The sequence below is a fragment of the Abramis brama genome, assembly GCF_963993115.1.
Source record: "Abramis brama genome assembly, chromosome: 1".
NCBI lineage: Eukaryota > Metazoa > Chordata > Actinopteri > Cypriniformes > Leuciscidae > Abramis > Abramis brama.
Window position 1 is genome coordinate 56151605 of NC_139963.1, and position 21411 is coordinate 56173015.

The 21411-nt window shown below is 37.1% G+C and overlaps 1 protein-coding gene across 1 annotated transcript; it reads right to left on the reverse strand.

Moving 5' to 3' along the window:
- Positions 1-819: 819 nt before the first annotated feature.
- Positions 820-16144, reverse strand: LOC311074002 (uncharacterized protein). The gene is made up of 8 exons (XM_084100193.1): positions 16062-16144; positions 6025-6345; positions 5553-5933; positions 4976-5065; positions 4483-4545; positions 2077-2169; positions 1525-1623; positions 820-1294 (listed from the first exon to the last, which is right to left on the reverse strand). The coding sequence occupies exons 1-8, from the start codon at positions 16120-16122 to the stop codon at positions 1248-1250; spliced, it is 1155 nt and encodes a 384-aa protein (XP_083956319.1). The 5' UTR covers positions 16123-16144; the 3' UTR covers positions 820-1247.
- Positions 16145-21411: the final 5267 nt, after the last annotated feature.

Below are 21411 nucleotides of genomic sequence, written 5' to 3' on the forward strand. Positions count from 1 at the left end.
CACCGCTGTCAAAACAATCCCCAGTCACACGGATCCGTGGAAAAACTAAAAACGCTGTATTCTGCTGCCAGGCCACTAGATGGCGATGAAACACTATAGACTGAACACGTAATACGCATGTGCATGACCTCATCGTCTTCACAGATTCACGTTTCTGTTGTTTTAAACCAAGCGGGAAGGAAGTCGACCGGAAGTTGAAGCCGGCCGCGTGCCACCATCTTGTAGCAGAACTTCACCTGCTGTTAGCATCCCATTGACTCCCATTCATTTTGGCGTCACTTTGACAGCGAATAACTTTACATCTGAGGCGTTTGAAGACTCCATTTGTCCATTATTTATTTCTAAAGAAACACGACAATGTATAAAATGCTCCATTACCTTGTAGCTTATGTTATGGCCCCGTAGAAGCAGTTTTTGTAAAAGTAGGCTAACGATTGCGTCATAACCACGCGACTCTCTGTTGCACAGTCGAGAGATTACCGTATGGACGGAAGGAGAAGCTTGCGGGCAATCGGGGGGACGTGGAGGCAAAATGACAAAATAATTAATCAGAATACCTAGCAAAAGTTGCTCCTGCTCCAAGCTCATGAACAGCTCCTACTCACACTCCGTCTCTGCAAGATTCAGAAGGGAATGATTCATATTTCTCTTGGCACAGCCACTAGAAGACAGACGGGTTGCTCACGTCACATCTACATCGTCAAGCTCGGTTTGAGTCTGCGCGTCAGGAAAGGAAGTGCTAAGAAATCGCTAAAAATGGGCTTCACTTGTCTCAATTGAGATCCAATGAGATGGCTCTGTCCACTTCTTATACTGTCTATGTTTTAAACGGAGACTGTTTTCAAAATCTTGCACTTTGAAACCCGCTTTCAAAACTTTGCGTTTTCAGGGACCCAAAACACAATTGTTGTATAAATGAAAGGCCAAAATGCATAAAAGGTTTTACGTTTTTGTCGTGTGAACAGCCCCTCAGACAAAAAACAGGTGAGCACACACTCAGACTGACGAGGACTCATCAACGACTTAACAAGAGGGCGTAACTGGACACTAGTAGGCGGGACAAGAGGAACACATGGCCAACACAAATAAAGACAGAGCCATGTGCTCAAACACAACACAAACAAAGACAGATTAAACTAAGACAAGACTGACAGAACTGTCTGCTGAGAACCCTGACATTTTATAATCTGAGTAATAAGAGTGTCATATTTCAGGGTCAGTCCTTATGAACATTAATAACTCATGGATCAACCTGCAATACTTACCACAGAGTCACCAGTCCCTCTTCTGTTGCCTGAAACATAATGTCACGGGAAAGTTTATGATCAAACACACACACAGTCTCTAATGCAGATGACAATCAGTTTTTAAAAGAGTCTAGAAGAATCTAGTGCTGTAGAATAGAAACATTATTTTTGTTAACTCATTGATTTATCTTCACTTTTAGAGAAAGAAATTTGTCTAAATTACATATTTATTTTATCAGATGTTTTTGTCTGTTGTTACAAAATATGAAAAACTCACCCGCTCTTTTTTTACGAATCACCCAGAGAATAAGAGCCAGAAGGAGAAGAGCGAATGAAGCGGCGACAACAACCACAACAACAATCACAGCCACAATCACTGAGAGAGAGAGAGAGAGAGAGAGAGAGAGAGAGAGAGAGAGACCATTAGCAGGACTATATTACTGTGTTTAACCAAATACATAATAATGGCATATTTAATAGCATAATTATCCTTATTTATCATGTAAATGATGCTTGTGATGATGATTTTATAGAAATTGATATGTATTGAAAGCCATCTGTACACTAACAGACTGTACCTCATATGTTCACTAAATGAATGTGACATGATTGTTTAGGATTGTCTGGATGAGAATGATGTGTCTGACATTTAATGACAGTTACTTTTTACATTACGGTATTAGTTTTCATGTTTATGATTGTTGGTGATGTACAAGAGAATGGAATTAGAAAGTGATGAAGATTACAAATTAAACATGGCTTGAGTCAAAATCTGTGATCAGCTGCTCGAACAACGAGTCGGTCAAATGAGGATGATGTTCACACACACCTGGATTCAGAGAGTTTGCTGTGGTATCTGGAGTAAGTGCTGTTGCTGAAGTTGACATTACTGTAGTTGATGTTACTGTAGTTGATGTTACAACTGTTAAAAACAAAATGGAAATAGAAATATATAATATTTTAATGCATGAACACAATATCAAGGCATTTATTTTACAAACTGCTGTAGTCCAGAGCTACAGTATCAGTGCTGAAAGCTGCTCACACTAACATGGGATGAGTTATGCTGGGTACACACCAAAAGACTTTTTACATCTTATAAGATTTTCAAAATGTGATTAGACCACAAACAAGAGGACAAAAAATCCTAGATTTAACCGTTTTGCTCCTATAGTGTGTGATGTGCCATGATGTGACAAAGACAGCACACCACACACTAACAGATATTCAACCAGAGTCTCGACTGTAAACACAGGAAATCTCGCGAGACTTCAGAATAAGCATGGCGGACGATATAGTGCTTGGAAAGGTTTTACACGACACGTTGTATAAACATTTGTGCTGTTGCTACAAATCAACAAGCTGATCCTCCATCTCTGCTGTCCTCATCAATTTCACTCTGTGCTGCGCCATGACTGTGTTTGTTATGCTTCGTCTTCCATCATCTCGCTTTCTGATTTGATATTGTTTCGTTTCACGTGATAATCTCCAGAGCGTGCGTTTGTCCTCGGGGTTCCCTCCCCCACACACATCATTCAACATGTTGAATATTTACGATTCGCGATCGGGGCTCCGACGTTCTGCCGATCAGGTTCGGACACTCTTAACACACCTCACACCAAGGGAAAATCTGATAAGATAATCTGTTGAACCATCAAGATAATCGGGACACAGCTAGGATTGTCGGAAGGGGGGAAATTGGCCCAAAATCAGCCCGATTATCTTTTGGTGTGTATCCAGCATTATGTTCAAAACATCAGAGATCGTAGTTTCCCCGCCTCCTCAGACTCGACGCTCACACGGGTTGCCAGTTTGAGGACACGCAACAGAACGAGCGTAATTGACAATGAAAGCCGAGGAGACTTAAGCCCTACTCGCACGGGATTAGTATTACCCCTGGACCTCTGTAATTAAGAAATTACCCCCTGACGTCTGTGTTTTTGGTGGCTCATTCACACGGGCAAATAAATGTTCGTAATTCCCTCGAGTTTACGGACTTTACAGCGTGCGCCCACCCATTCACACTTCACTAGCTGACCGTGCTGAAACGAAGATCGCGCTGCAGTATTGCAATTCAAAAAAAGAACTAATTTAAAACCAATTTATTAGAGAAATATATTATATATATTATAGAATAGTATATTATTGTATAAATATATAACAATATATCTTCTTTTTCTTTTATTCTTTGTCCATATTTACAACAAGCCTGCCTGAAGAAGGTATTATAAATACCGAAGCGTCGCGATAGGCTTGTTTTTCTATTCATTTTATTTGGTTTATTTCATTTTATATCATTTTTACTCTTTCACACTTTGATTTCTTGAGATACTTACAGGATGGACGTCTTTAGAGGCCGTACGTGTGAGACAAAGAAATGCTCCACGATACAGAATACTAAATTACACTACCACAAAAAGCGTCCAAACTTTCCAAAAGAGCTTCCATGTTGCGCCAAAATGCTTAATTTGACGTTTCCATGACAACAGTCCGAGTTGAGCTTCCGGATCACGTCTTTACTGTAGTTTGTTTTCTCTTTTGCAGCACTTCATAGTTTTTATTGGAGAAAAACTATAATCGGATTGGAGTAGAGCATATCGAGAGATTTTATTGTTAATATAGTTTTAATACAGACGTAAAATGGACTGTTAAACGGCCCATAATGGTTATTACGTTCTTTAGGAAACGATAGGCTCACAGAAAAACAGCCCAAATCACAGACATGGGGATTCGCACGGGACTGGTATTATCAGAGGACCCCTGTGTTGGCCGAAATACGGTAGGTAATTTTCGGGGGAATTTTTACAGACATTTTTACAGACATGGCAGATTCGCACGGGATAAAAATCACAGACGACCTCTGCGATTATTACAATTTACCGGAGGTCCCTAGGTAATACTAATCCCGTGCGAATAGGGCTTTACTGTAAGTTGATTTATTCGCGTTTTAATATACTCTCGTTCATAGAGATTTTTAGATGGATATCAAGGCTTTTTAGGTTGTGTAGAATCTGCAATCTCTGACCCAGTTTGTTTGCCCGTTTCCAAGGCTACAATACACTGTGTTTCCTGCTATCTGGCATCCCGGGGTGTGGAAATACTATTGGCTGAACTGGCAGTGGGCGGAGTCACACAGACCAAAACAAAAAAACGGAAAGTGAGAGGATTAGAAAAACTCCATCTGTGATCAGCTGTTCGAACGAGTCGGTCAAATGAGGATGATGTTCATACACACCTGGATTCAGAGAGTTTGCTTTGGTATCTGGAGAAAGTGTTGTTGCTGTAGTTGATGTTGCAACTATTAAAAACAAGATGGAAATAGAAATATTATTTTTCATATTTTATTTCATATTTTAATGAATGAACACAATGTCAAGGCATTTCTTACAAACTGCTGTAGTCTAGAGAGGTTCAGTGTGACACTCAGTTCTGGTGCTGGAACCCGCTCACACTAACATAGGATGAGTTGTGTTTAATAAATCCTCACTATGATTTTATTAATTTATCATGTGAGTGGCGTGAGTTACACTAGCTGTATATTATGATTATTTTGCATCAGACAACAGACTGTACAAGACCGGTCATTTGCATCAAACTCACTGACAAATCTGACTAAAGAGCTTTTTTTGATGATAATATGTGTGATGATAAAGCAGTCTGTGAGAGCCAGTGCAAACCACTGAAGCGAGAGACTGATGATGTGTGACAGTGATCATGTGATCATGAACCTTGTGTAGAAGCTGCTGCTGTAGTTCGGCTTGATGTCTTCTCAGAGTTTGAGCTTCTGACTGTAGTCAGTGTTGTTGAAGCGACTGGAGCTGCAGAAGATGAATGTTCAGACGCATCAGGACATTAACATCATATTTTCATACTGATCATGACATGCAGTTTGTGTTCAATCATCACAGCTTACAGTGGCAGTAGTTGAGAAGAGAGATGTTACTGTATCATTTATTCCTGGTTTATATGAGAGTGAAACACAGTGAGCTGCTTCCCATAAACCTTCAGCTTTCCTGAATCAAGGACATTATTAAGCCTTAGAATTCCTCAAACTGCATAAAAATCCTTATAATTCCCAATATTGACCTCCCTCATGGGTCATACTCGTTTTAATAGATTTATGCAATATTTCATGTATGACCCATAGGAGGTCAATATTGGGAATTATAAGGATTTTACATGCAGTTTATGACTTACTGATGACCACTAATATTGTACAATTGCCAAACGTATGAAGTCATCAGAAAGAGTAGAGCCAGTGTGTGAAAGTTTTCACAAATCTGTCAGAAAAGAGTGTTTTCTCACCTGAATACTTGACAGTGTATCTGACTGAGGTCTCGAGTTGATTTCTGTGAGTAAGCCGACATCTCCACTCTCTGTTGTTATCTTCATTCAGGAGTGTTGTAGTCAGAGTGATGAGACAGTGATATTGATCTGATGATGATGATATCTGATATCTGGAGTCTGTCTTCAGATCAACACCAGCCTGATTCACCCACAACAGCTCAACTCCCTCAGAACGAACCCAATCATCACAGGAGAATCCAGTATATGAATACAACTGACAGGAGAGAGTCACAGAGCGGCCTGGACTGATCTCAGTCTGTGAGGATGAAGATGATGAAGAAGAAGAAGAAGATGATGATGATGATGATGATGAAGATGATGATGACACTGACACTGAAACTGAACACAAGACACAAATCACAGACTCTTCAATCATCATCTGAGTTTAATAAAGAATCTTTTTAAACTGACCACATAATCATAAACTTACCATGAAGAACATGCAGATAAACATCAGCATCAGGTCCTTGTTTCTGTCCGTTCACATATTGTTGGCAGCTGTAAGATCCATGATCTTCTTCTGTGACGTTCTTGATGTTCAGAGAGCAGTCAGACTCCAGACTCAGTCTCTCATGTCTCTCTGTGTCTTTCTTCTTTATCCCTTTAGTAATCAGTTCAACTGTCCCTGATTGACTGAATCTGTTAGAGTAGATCCATGTAGTTTTAGATTTGCAGTCAGCAAGAGCATTATTACAGGACAGACGCACATTTTCACCAGAACTGATGAACACATGATCCACTCCACTGATACCTGAAACACAGAATATCTCAGTGATCATTATTATATTAATAAATGAAAAAACATAAACCACACCAGCATAACAAGCAGAAGATTCAAATCATACAGTCTTTTTCCGGTGTTTGACAGTTAATGCATTCATTAACATTTATGGATAAACCAAATCAAACGCCTCTTTAAGAAGGAATAAGAAATACCCTGACTCTGAAACAAATGTAAATAATGTAATATCATCATATCTTGAACTCTTGATTTCAGCTTTGTCATAAACATTACTGGACGGCACAGGATTAGTTGATCCTCCTCTTCAACCGTAGAAAATTCACTAATAACTGACCTTAAAAGCTCTTTATCTGTTCTGTGTTTCTCTCTTTCCTTCAAACTCACCCTACTGTGACTTATGCACAGCTAAATACAAAATAACAATTCAAAACCCACAAAGAATATTTGTGGAACAGTTCCCAAAGGAAGGAGCAAAACTCAGGGAAGGTTTGCTGGGATCAGTAGTTCACTCTCCATCCAGACACAGTCGTGATGATACTGTACTTCTGTTCTCTGACCACACAACATCACTTCACTGAGCTGAACACTCGTTGTGTGTTTGATAGTAAGTTTATGATCAATCATGAGCTGAGTTTGGGAAGTAGTTAACAGCGAATTTTATCATCTGCTGGTTAGAATTTTTTTTGCAGATAATATAGTTTTGCCAAAAAGTGTAATTACCGTACACTTCCAGCAGAGGCGCCATAGAGATCCATTCATTTTTTGGATGTGATTGACTGCTCTTATAACAGCTTTTGTTATGAATATATATATTTAAACTTTTTAAAATACATTAAATCAGTTTTTTGTTGTTATTTGAGGTCTTTTGAAGTGTTTTGTTTTTGCAATAATGCCAAATAAATTTGCATTAATGACACTAAAAGAAAAGACTTGAATGCAGTTACATATTATTTTTTTCAACAATCCAAAATGTATAAAATCATTACCCTCTATTGCATAGTGTTGCTTCAGGGTAACATACCCATTTTCCCTCATATTCTCAGGCTTACAAAATCATACACCCCCCCCCCCAAAAAAAAAAAACTGCTTATTTTAATCTGGAGGAAGTATGAAAAGCCAATAGAATGCTTGAATTTGATTACATGACTTGTCCAACCCCCTTTTCAATGTCTTTTCCTCACCTGCACTCACATGCGGCAGCCATGTTTTTTCAGCTCCACAAAACTTTGAAAAAGTGACATTTTCCTTAGGATTTCCATGAAATAAAAAATATTTTCACAATTTTGGGTAAGTTCTGATTTAATTTCACTCTGTTGATTATGTTTTCATTGAATGTTTCTTTTGTAAATGGGTAAAATAGCTATGTTTCCTCAAAGCAACAATATGCAACAGTGGACACACTTTGCAGCAAGAGGGGACGTACATCTCTGAGTGTCCAGGCAGGTTTAGACCTGAAAAAAAAGACGGGGAGCAACTGCACCTCTACCCCCGGCCCCAGTCCGCTTGGACCGCATAGACCACTGGTCTGTCTACAGTGAAAACAGAGGGAGGTGTAAATATCCTGGATGCAATGGCATAATCAAGTGCATGAAATGTGACGTGTTTCTGTGTCACACTCCTGACAAAAACTGATTCTTCTCCTTTCACACACAGTAACCTGAGATGAAGAAGTGGCTCATCCATGATTTATGTTTTAATACTGAATGATCCACCAGTGTTGTTTGTTCTTTAGTCTGTTTTAAACAACACAAATTAGTTTTTGATTTAGTTTTGAGTTTTTGATTTTTAACATGAAAATTGAATGAGAATGAATGCATAAAAATAATACTCCTTTGTTGCGCATTGTTACTTCTAGGTAACAAACCCCACTAAGATGGAAACTAGTTGTAACTGTATTACTTTTTCAGCACAAATGTTTGTTTGTTTTTAAATGAAGTTGATGTTGAAGATCTTTCATAAAATGTGTTTTGTTATGAAATAAAGAGATATATTTTAAATAGACTGCACTTTTTGCATTTATTCCCATTATTGCATGTTGTTGCGCCAAAGTAACATACCTAGATCTACCCCCTATTATTATCATTTTTGTAAATTATGTGTTGAATTGTTCAACGTGCTCTATGACTGGTAATAAAATGTGTGGAAATATTTTTTTTCTCTATTATTTCATATATCATGCAATAGAGGGTTAACTTTAGAATAAGAAAAACATTTTTAGTACATAAAAGTAAATAGAGCCTGACATCAAACAAATGTTTAGACGTCAACCCAGTTTTCATTTTCAACCAAAATTTGACGTCTGAGCGATGTTGGAGTCCATGTCCAATAACATTTCTATCTGGGATGAGCTCATATTGTGATCATAGTATGAGCACACAGTGAGTGCGCTGTGAGGTTACACTTTTAGCTCACTGTGACATTGATGATCATATGGAGAGATCACTGTGAGATCAACGTGTTGACTGGGTGAGAGGGCCAATCATAATTAATTAACTGTTAACTACTTACCAAATTCAGCTCATGATTTATTTTAAACTTACTATCAAATGCACATGATGCTCTAACACAACAAGTATTCAGCCCAGTTAAGTTGTTGTGTGACTTTTCCAGAAGTCAGAGAGCGGAGGTGCAGTCAGGGTACTTCTTATTCCTTCTTTAAGAGGCAGTTTGATTTGGTTTATCCATAAAAGTTAATGAATGCATTAAATATCAAACATGTACTAACATGTAGTTAAGGCTGTAGTCATTGGTTCATGATTAGTTCATGCTTTTAATTATCATTAGTTCATGTTGAATTAAGTATTAATCCAGGTATTAGTACATGATTATTCATATACCCTTATTGTAAAGTGTGACCGTTTTTTCCTCACTTATTCAAACAACACACTCTCACACACTGATGAATTGTCACACCTTTAGTATGGTGGGGGAAGTTCGAATTATCTGATTGGTCAGTTTAAACGTCTCACAGTTGAGTTAAAGTCACATGGTCAGGAAAGGATAAAAAAGATTGAAATTGTTGCTCTGTCTTTTTTTATGCTTTGGCTCTTTTTCTTGGGGCTCTTTCTCTTTACTTCCTCATTTCTTTGTCTCTTACTCTCCCTCTCTCTCTCTCTCTCTCTCTCTCTCGTTTCCGTTTGCGCATGCGTGGATGAGTGACTGCGAGAGGTGTGTGAGCGTCTGAGTGAGTGCTGACGGTGCTTCTTTCTGTAAGTTTTTCCTTACATCTCCTTCTTTTTCTTGCGGATCTGTGTTATTGTTTTTAGGGTGTAATTTAAACTTTTTGTGTCAAGTGCTGCTGAAATGGGGACGCATTCTGATGGTCTTTCGTTTTTAACCGCACGGCATGGTTGTAAATGTATGCCGGACGAATCCATCAAAGTCGAAGATGTTTTAAATGCTATTGGAGATGAGTTAGGTGCTCGTAATATCTTATCGGCATCTAGAATGAATAAAGCCATTGTTGTCTTTCTTAAAGAGGAGTCTATGGTAGACGTTTTGGTTGAGCGTGGTTTGTCTGTAAGAGATGTTTTTTGTCAGTTTTACCGCTATCTAATCTGGCAAAAAAAGTGATGTTATCTAACGTACCCCCGTTCATTCCTAATGACTCATTAGAGCGCTTACTTGTTCGCTACGGCAAATTAGTGGGGCCTTTAAAGATGATTCCTCTTGGCCTAAAAAACCCTGAGTTGAAGCATATAATGTCTTTTAGGCGCCAAACACACATGGTGTTGAATGCAGATTGTCAATCTTTAAATGTCTCTGCAAAGATGACTTTACAAGGCAAGGATTACACAATATTTATTAGCACAGAGTCGATGAAATGTTTTAATTGTGGCCGATATGGACATATAAAGCAGACGTGCCCGTTAAATGTTGAGGATGTGAGTGTAGTGGAAAATGAGGATGAACCTGCTAATGTACAGCAAGTAATTCCAGCTACAGAAAACCATAGTGCGGGTGAAAAAAATGAAGAACAAGTTGAGACGATGACTCTGTCTGGTGATAGAGCACATCAAATTGTACTTGAATCACCAAGCAATGTGAGTGCAAATGAACATTCTGTTGATTCAGATGCACTTTTGAATGATGGAGGTGGAAATGACTCTGTAGTAGTTGCTGCGGAAAAAAATGAAGTGGATGATTCTGATGCACAGATTAAGTTTGCGGGGGAGACTCAAATGCTGGTTGAAAATTTGTCACAGAATATAACAGACTCGCCACTAGAGCTAGAACAAGTTGAATCTCAGTTGATTGACTATGATAGTGCTGACAGTGATACATCAGATGAAACGGGTGTGACTGGATTGAATTCTCAAGGAAATTCTGAAGGGAAAGCCTCCAGTTTTAAACTGAAGTCTCTTTATTCTGTTCAGCAGATTAATAATTTCCTTGATGCTACATTTAATCAGCGAAAACCTAAGCTTGAGATTTATTTTCCTGATTTACAACTTTTTGTTGAATCTGTTTCTATGGCTATGAGAAAAGCTACACTTGATGAAATTGACCAGCCCAAACGTTACAGACTTAAGAAACACATCAGTGCTGTTAAGCAGAAATTGAAAGTCTGTCATAAGAAATAATATAGCCATGATTCTCCTTGCATTTATTTTTCTGGGGTTTTTTTTGTGCCCCTTTTTTATTTATCACATGACATTCTTAAACATAGGGACCTTTAATGTTAATGGTTGCCGGGGCACAATTAAGAGAGCTGCTTTATTTGATTATTTAATCTTTAAAAAAGCAGATATAATCTTGCTTCAAGAAACCCATACAGATTTACAAAATCAGGCACACTGGGTTAGAGATTGGAAGGGAAACACTTTATTGAGTCATGGAACAAATTTAAGTGCAGGAGTTGCCATGCTCTTTTCGTCTCGTATTGGTAATCAACCAGTAATGTTTGAAATTATGCCTGGTAGAATTTTGCGAGTAGATATTACTCTTGGTGAAATTGATTATACCTTCTTTAATATTTATGCACCAAGTGTTGGTCAGGAGCGTGTACTTTTCTTTGGAAAACTTTCTGATGCTTTGTTACAGTGTTCTCAAGATAATGTGGTTGTAATGGGGGGGGGATTTTAATTGTACAATAAATCCATCTTTAGATCGGAATCATGATGAACCCCATCCATTATCTGCTGGAATTTTGAAAAATCTGATTGATTTCCATGACTTTGTAGATTTATGGAGAGAGGCTTTTCCTGGGATGAGACAATATACTTGGTTAAAGAGAAATTCAAATAGATTGTCTGGAGCCAGATTGGATCGGTTCTATGTTAGAAAAAGACACAGAGATATTTTTTTTAATAGTTGTATTTCTCCCTCCTTTCTCTCTGATCACCATTATTTTTCAATGTCTGTCTCGGTTATATCTCCTAAAATCTATAAATCACAGTGGCGTTTCAATAATAGACTTTTACAAGATCACAATTTTCTTCAATCTTTCAATATTTTCTGGGAATCTTGGAAAGAAGAGAGAAATAGATTTCAGTCACTAAGTCAATGGTGGGATATTGGTAAAGTCCATATAAAGATATTTTGCCAACAATATACTGCACAAAGTATCGGAAGCCTAAAAGAAGAAATGAAGATTTTAGAACAAAGCATCCTTGAACAAAGCGTCAGGAATGTTCGTGATGACCTAACTTCTGTTGATCACATCACAGAAAATAAGCTTCTGTTGAAAAATCTGTTGGAGGAAAGAGGAAAATTTGCTTTTTTAAGAACTAGATTTTCCCAACTTAATGAAATGGACAGTCCCACCACTTTTTTTTTTGGACTTGAAAAAAAGCCAAGGGAGAGAAAACAATTTCATCAATTGAAACTTCCAAATGGACGAGTGACAACTAATCAACAAGAGATTCAGTCTCATGCAATTTCTTTTTATGAGGACTTGTATTGTTCTGACCAGTGTGATGACTCAACAACAGACCAATTTTTACAGGATTTGCCAAATATTTCAGAGGATGAAAGGTTACAGCTTGACAATCCTTTGACCTTTTCTGAGGTTTCACAGGCTGTTCAGGAGTTGAGCCTCGGGAAGTCACCTGGGATAGATGGCCTTACAGTGGAATTTTACAAATCCTTTTGGAAACTAATGGGCCAAGATTTGTATGATGTCCTTTTAGGATGCATTAATGGAGGGACTTTGCCTTTAAGTTGCCGGAGAGCAATGTTGACATTGATCCCCAAAAAAGGAGATCTTGGATGCCTAAAAAACTGGAGACCAGTTTCACTGTTATGTGTTGATTTTAAAATCCTGTCAAAAACATTGACTAACAGACTCAAACAACATATGGCAACCATAATCCACGTGGATCAAACTTTTTGCATCCCTAAGCGGACAATTTTTGACAATTTATTCTTGGTGAGAGACATCATTTCTGTTGCAAAAAGATACAAGTTGGACATTGGCTTACTTTCTTTGGACCAGGAGAAGGCCTTTGACCGAGTAGACCACCACTACATGTTTAAGACTTTTGGAAGACTTTTTGGAAGTTTAAGAAGCTTTTGGATTTGGTCCATACTTTGTATCTTGTATTAAGCTGCTGTATAGTGATATTTATAGTATGCTTAAGATTAATGGATCTTTGACTAGATCTTTTTCAGTGACCAGAGGCATAAGGCAAGGCTGTCCTCTATCAGGCCTTCTGTATGCGATGTCTATAGAACCACTTTTAGTTATGCTGAGGAAACAGTTATGTGGTGTTTCTCTTCCTGATTCCCCTGAAATTGCTCCCATTAAACTTACTGCTTATGCGGATGATGTAACGATAGTTATAAAACATTCTGAGGATATTACCAGGTTACTTTCTTGTTTAAATAATTTTCAAAAAGCATCATCTGCTTGCATTAACTGGGAAAAATGTACATCTTTTTTGCTGGGTGATTGGCAAATTTTTGTACCTCCAAAATTGCCAAAACAGTGTAAATGGGGCAGGGATGGATTCAAAATGCTTGGAGTTTATTTTGGGAATGAACAATATGTAAAGAAGAATTGGGAGGGATTAATTGATCGTGTTAATGGTAGGCTTCAGAGATGGAGATGGCTGCTTTCGCAACTTTCTTTTAGAGGAAGATGTTTGGTCATTAATAACCTTATAGCCTCAATGTTGTGGCATAAGTTTACTGTTCTAGACCCTCCAAAAGATTTGCTTAAATGTGTTCAAAAAGCATTGGTTAATTTTTTCTGGGATGGATGTCATTGGCTTCCTCCAGGAGTCCTTTACCTTCCAGTGGCAGAGGGAGGTCAAGGGCTTATACATCTGGAGTCAAAGATCTTGGCAATGAGGATGCAAACATTGCAGAAACTATTGTATAGTTCAAATGATGTGCCTTGGGTGTGTTTCGGGAGATCTATACTTAAAGAGATAGGTGGAATAGGTATTGACAAACAATTATTCCTAATGAAGAAAACTTTTGTCAAAAAGTTTTCGGATCTGTCTTTTGGGTTTTATGTCTCAGTGCTCAAATCATGGGACTTGTTTGAAATATCAAGAACTGCTGAGGAGCATTATGGTGTAGAGGAACCTATTTTTTTTAATCCTCTTATTGAGCTTCCATCAAATATATCTCAATCTTTAATCGATAGATTTTTTAATACTGGTGTCACTAAAGTTATTGATTTGATTGATTTAAGAAGAGGACAATGGAGAACTTCACAGTCACTTGCTGATCAAGTTGGCTTGAATTCGCTTAGAATTATAGAAGGATTTGTTAGGGGTTTTAAATCCTCCATTCCTTTATTACTTGATCATTTTGTTAATCATGTTTTGGAAGATGGTGTAGTATGGCTGAACTTTCCTCAGTTAAAGGTGTTTCCTAAAGAATGTGGCATTGATGACTCTGGTTCGATTTCCTTATTGAAAGGCTATGGAAAAATGTTTTTTGTTGGTATAGGGAAAAAAATATTGTATCACATATGTGTTAAAACTTTACATTTGGGTCAATTGAAAGGAAAAGTTGATACTAAATGGAGAGCTCAACTCTCTATATCTGAGGATACTTTTCCATCTTGGAGGCTTTTGTATAAACCTCCACTTTCTAAGAGATGTGGTAATCTTAATTGGAGATTGATCCATTGTATCTTGGCTACAAATCAATTTGTTGCCAGGATGAATGAAAAATGTTTCATCGAATTGCCCATTTTGTGATGCGCTTGATACAATTTTTCATATGTTTTGTGACTGCCCTAGACTTGTTCCTATTTTTGAACTGTTGAGAAAAATAATAACAAAATTAGGGTTTCTGTATACCAATAGCTTATTTATATTGGGCTGTTATTATAAGAAATCTTTACGAGAACAATGTGTACTTGCTAATTTTGTCATTGGTCAGGCTAAATTAGCAATTCTGAAATCTCATCAGGAAAAGAATGTAGGAAGAGACATTTGTATGGTGGCCTTGTTCAGATCCTTAGTGGAAGCACGAGTGGTTATAGAATATACATATTACAAGCATGTTAATAATGTTATTTACTTTAAATGGAGATGGTGTGTTAAGGAAGCACTGGTTTCAGTCAATGAGTATGGGGGGTTGAGTTTTAATTGGTATTTATAATTGAATGTGTTAAGAACATGGTTTATATATGTTTATTTATTTATTAGAAAATGTGTGTTTAATGTGAATGTGAAGGAATAATGTAAATCTACATTTTTTATGTAGAATAAAGAGGTTGTAAAAGTCAAAAAGTCTCTCTCTCTCTCTCTCTCTCTCTCTCTCCCTCCCTCTCTCTCTCTCTCTCTCTCTCTCTCTCTCTCTCTCTCTCTCTCTCTAGCTCTCAGGAAACATTTACATGCTGAGTAAGATTAATGGTATAAGTTATCATTATCTCATACATATCTATTTTGTAACTATTATCCGATAATGTATAGCGAGGCGGTTGTTATGGTGAATACAACCCCGACAGGCTGATCAGGACGCGAAGCAGAGCTTGAATCAGCCTGAAGGGGTTGTATTTGCTATAACAACCGCCTCGCTATACATTATCCCGCTTATTACATGGCTACCTAACAAATAAGTCAATAATTTGACTCAAAATATTGATTTAAAAAGGAGTTTATTGATTTAAAAACGATTAAATTGCCAGAGTGAACAGAACTGCGTCCATAGCAACGCTCTGTTTTTCATGGCAACGGTCTGTTATACTTCACAGCGGTTATCAAGAAATAACACACCGCATTCTACATTGGAATTCAACCAAGCCATGTAATAAGTATAACTATAAACATATTTTGTCATTAAACCTTTTCAATTACAAATAATGTGTTAAATAGTTTTGATTTGGTATTGACTTTGAAGTGCTACAAACTGCAATACAATATCGTCACTCTCTATAGCAACGCTCTCCCACATATTAATCTATTGTAACTGCGCTTATTTCCGTCATTGGTATAAGTGGCAGTGGGTGGAATAGACAAGAAATGTACAGTTTTCTACCATCTTGCTGACAACTTTTCTTTAGTCATTCGCTAGTCTTGCAGCTTGAACCTCTGCAGGAAATCCACCCTTACACTCTTAATATGAAGATAATTCTTCATCATCAGATGTTTGAGTGACACTATGTCCAGTATCAGGAATAATACAGTATGATCTGTGTGTATCAATACACAACTCTGAGATCACAACGTGAATGTGTGCAAGAATAAACTGAGCATGTTCAAATGAACTCTTTCCAGACTAATTCCACTAAATGTCTTTAGAGAAAATACAGATTTCTTTACCTGTGAGAAGTGAAGAGAGAATGATCAGTCCCAGCAGACACAGATCACACTTATCAACCATTTTGTGTTTCTGTCAGTCTTTCTCTTCATTATATATAGTTACAGCTCTTCTTTAAACATCATCAGCTCCTCCTCTGGTTGGTAACTTCCTCTGATCTCATCCACTGAGTGTTTAGTCCTGACTCTATGACACAGCTGAAGAAGCGATCAGAAAGATCTCTGGTGTAAAACTGTGTTGACTTTGAAAAGCTCTGGATCAGAAAGTGAGCTGAACTGTACAGTGGCGTCCAGAAACCGACCAAGTCCATAAAGAAGTATTATGTTTGACACTGAACAAAGTGCTTTAAAATGAACAGATCCACACAAATCAATACAAACATATTTATCCTCTCATTAGTTGTCAATGTTTCCATCACCCTGTTTTTATGCATATTTTGAAGTATCGCATCAGAAACGAGTGATGGAAACGCAAAATTTCTAAACTTTATGTTTGGATGGAAACCCAGCTATTGTAGCTACTGAGTATTTGTCAGAGAAAACAATTTCAACATAATGAAATATAGTTATTTTTAAGTGACCCAATACAGTGTCCTCAGAGTAATTTTTATGTGTCTATTTCTTTTTTTTTTTCAGTTACACTTTTTTTTTCCATCACATCACTAACACATTGTGTTGCTATGTGTGTGTGTGTGTGTGTGTGTGTGTGTGTGTGTGTGGGTGTGCACCATGAAGCTTTTATTAGGCTACTAAGTTTGTGCTTGTGAAACCACAAATTCACAACCTCTAGAAGTGTTGCACTGACAGATGCGTCAAGATCACACTTCATCTATATATACACAGCAAAAACTCCCGTGTTAAATTAACTCTCCTGGGAATTTATTTCAGACCACACTCAAAAGTGTTAAAATAAGGGTGTCACAACTTTTTACGTTCATTTACACGACAATGGTGTTTTGGGGCCTGATAACGCAAACGTTTGAAAACGGGTTTGAAAGTGCAAGTTTTTGAAAATGGTCTCCTTGTAAATAATCAAAATGTGAATCTCTGAAGACGATGAGGTCATGCACATGCGTATTACGTGTTCAGTCTATAGTGTTTCATCGCCATCTGATGGCCTGGCAGCAGAATACAGCGTTTTTAGTCGTTTTCGCAGATCCGTGTGAATGGGAATCGTTTTGACAACAGTGTCGTCTGTACCCGGAAAACTCAAAGGAAAGACTTCTCCGTTTTAAGCATAACTGGGTTGTAACAACCAGACAAGAGAAAAGGTGATCAGGTGGTGTTGGTTATGTTTCGACATAATCATCATTTGACCTGAATGACTGAACTAATTTATAGTCTAATCTCTGAGTTTGATTTACCGTATTGATTACAGCCACCCTGTGATTCTACAGCATAAGATCCAGCATTTTCAATATAATTCTAAGGATTTCTTAAAGTTGTTCTGATAAAAAAATAATCTTTCATTGAGAGTGTTTAACTGTGTTAGAGAGACTTTAAATAGTACTTTATACAGTACAGACTGATTCAGAGCAGCTTCACTGGAATAAACAGAAAAATAATGATGCAAACAGATTCTCCTGACTCCTGTAAAGACAATAGAGTCATTATTCAGATCAATTCAGTTCAGTGGTGATTTGCTTCAATAACTGTGTAAGGTTCATCAATTATGAAATGATTCGGCAACTCTTCCCCTCATTCTTCAGCACCGAAACAGGGCTGAATAAACGGGACTAAGTGAGCTCACGCCGGTCTATTTCCCGCATGTCTCACGATCTCTGTAGCAGGAAATTTCCAAAAACAGTGAGAGCGAGCACAACGCTGACTACGCTCAGCTGAGCACAGAGCTAAGTGTGATGTTCTCCGCTGTGATTATCAGTTGAGGCTCATTAGAACGTCTTTCGTCGCCGTTTATTCTTAACCCTCTGAGGTCTAGGGTGTTTTTGGGGTCCTTGAGATGTTCTGACATGCCCTGACATTTGTGCTTTTTTCAATTGCTTATAAACATATTAATGGCAAAAAAAAAAAAAATACACTCTATTTAGCACAAACAGGACTACCATAATATGTGAGCCACATGTATGTACATGTTTTCATTTTTGAGAGAATAATGTTTATGCATGGTTATTGAAAAAACTAAAAATGAAAGATTCTGAAATAAAGCCACAAAACACATACTAAATATGTGGCAATAAGACTTTTGACTAATGGATGTCCTTCCCTAGAGTTTTTTTCTTCAAAATTATGTGAAAATCACCCTGCCTAATCATTCACTTAAAACGATAAATTGATTTTAGTTTTGTGAAACACTTTTAGTTTGGAAAGCCAATATGCGGATGGGGCGTAAACGATCATGCATATTTAGTAGTTCACACCTGGTGAGACAATGCCCCTGCATACTTAATGAGCCATTCATTCAGGTGTGTCACCTACAGCTAACTTAAATATACAAGCTTCATAAAAATGATCATTCTAGAAGAAAATTTCAGATGGCATTTAGAGGCTTTTGCATCTGAACTCTTCATATACACACACACACACACACACACACACATATATATATATATATATATACATACATACACACATATATATATATATATATATATATATATATATATGCATACACACACACACTCACACATACACACACACACATACAGTGCAATGCATAAGTGAATACACCCATGCTAAAGTTGACTAAAAAGAGGAATAAAAAATCATATTTTGGAAATTGAACTTAATGCCTTAATTTAAAAAATTAGGAAAAATCCAACCTTTAAGGACACCAATTTTCTTTGTGAATGAATAATGTATCGTAAATAAATAAATGTTCTTCCTTAAAATACATGGTGCATAAGTGAGTACACCCCTATGTTAAATTCCCATAGAGGCAGGCAGATTTTTATTTTTAAGTATTTTTTTTAATTTTTTTTTAGGATACTATGCATCCTGATAAAGTTCCCTTGGCCCATCACATTGCCTTCACCATACCTAGAGATTGGCATGGTTTTATTTCAGTTAGCCTAAAAGCTAGTTTGATTTGCATTGAGAGATGATCTTATGGAAAGTACCCCATGCCAATCTCTAGGTATGGTGAAGGCTATGTGATGATGTGGGGCTATTTTAATTCCAAAGGCCAAGGGAACTTTATCAGGATGCATAGTATCCTAAAAAAAAAATAAAAAAAATACTTAAAAATAAAAATCTGCCTGCCTCTATGGGAATTTAACATAGGGGTGTACTCACTTATGCACCATGTATTTTAAGGAAGAACATTTATTTATTTACGATACATTATTCATTCACAAAGAAAATTGGTGTCCTTAAAGGTTGGATTTTTCCTAATTTTTTTAATTAAGGCATTAAGTTCAATTTCCAAAATATGATTTTTTATTCCTCTTTTTAGTCAACTTTAGCATGGGTGTATTCACTTATGCATTGCACTGTATATATATATATATATATATATATATATATATATATATATATGTACATACACTACCAAATTGGTTCACAGTTGGAAGCATTGCATTTTTTTTTTTTTTTTTTTCACAAATTGTGCTTGCAAATTGTATAATATCCAAGGTAAACATGTCTAGTAATTGTGCAGTTAATTCTCATACTGTATTTTCAGTTTTGGAATATTTATCCTCTCCCCAAATTTGTCACTAATAAAACACAATAAAAATTATTTAAAGAAAAAAAATATATTTACCTTTTAATAGTTTGTTTACATCTACCTTTTAAATATATTTTTTTATTAAAAAGGTTACAATTACAACAACAATTCAAGTGTAATCTTACAGTATATTTGTATCAGTATATATATGTCTTTCATATTTCGCCTGACTGTAACGTTGTTTTTATGAAATATTAGGGCATATAAATGTTAATTTGCAGTTTAATACGTTGCTTATACAAATAGCCTACATTTTATTTCAACATATTTCAGTCGATTTTTACTCATCTCAGTATAGCAATACAGTTTGCTAAAACATCATCATTCATTCACACACGCGATTTAAATTTAAACTGTCTTTTTGCCAGCTGTGGTAACAGCCAACATCACTTGATCTCTTTTTCTCTTGGCTTTTTTGCTGCAACAAACGTGTTTTATAAACACATAATTATAGCAGCCAGAGAAAATGTTATATTAAAGAGTCAATTGTCAAGAGCCCAACTAAAGCAAACGCTAACCACCATCATGGTGACTTTAAAATACAACTATTGATTTCATTGAAACGGAAATGAAATAAAGTCAGTCTGGTTAGTAATAAGTGAAGCTGGTAATGCTGTTTGTGGAGTTGTTTAATCCTCCTCTGCTGAGATCTTCACAGATTTAATGTCTTCTTTTCTCTTCAGTTGATGTCAATCTAAGGCTGTGGCTGAAGTCAGTTGTAGTTCTTGTGTTTCTCTTTCCTTCAGTGATTCTGCTTGTTAACAGCAGGTGTTCATAATTAATGCTAAATCATCACTTAATTATCTCATTAACTTCAACACAGCTTTAACTCTGTAGTGTGCACACATATGAACACTGAGCAGTGTTAATTTAACATGGGTGTTTTTCTGTGTACTATTACATAAATCTTACCTGTTTCATTTACATACGACTGACAAATATAAATCACATTCAGTTTATTAATACAATTACATAAATCTTATCTGTTTCATTTATGTATGACTTAAACATATGAATCACATTCAGGAGTATTGATTGGTTTATGTTAAAACTATGTAAACCAAATGCATGGGAATTTGTTATGCAATTCAAATACATAAATCTTATGTTTAGACACAATTTTTTTTTTGAGTGTGGTTGTTTTACAGCCCCGCGCCAATGTGCGTGTCACTTGCCAGGTCTGTGCCCACGCAAGCCGCATTCATCAGAAGTAGCGCCTCCGCCCGGCCAAACTGCTACTTCTATGAACACCAGTTCCCGACCCAGCGTGGCGAGCTGGCGTCTGAACTAATTCAGCCCTTAGCCACCCGGACCGAGCGTTCTTGCCCCACTGCTCTTCACCATGTACACCAACGACTGCACTGCAAAAGACCCCTCTGTCAAACTCCTGAAGTTGGCAGACGACACCACACTTATCGGCCTCATCCAGGACGGTGACGAGTCTGCTTACAGACTGGAGGTTGAACAGCTGGCTGTCTGGTGCAGTTATAACAACCTTGAGCTTAACACACTCAAAACAGTGGAGATGATTGTGGACTTTAGGAGAAACCCCCTGCACTCCCCACTCTCACCATCATGAACAGCACTGTGGAAGCAGTGGAGTCATTCAGGTTCCTGGGCGCCAACATCTCTCAGGACCTGAAGTAGGAGTTCCACATATACTTCCTT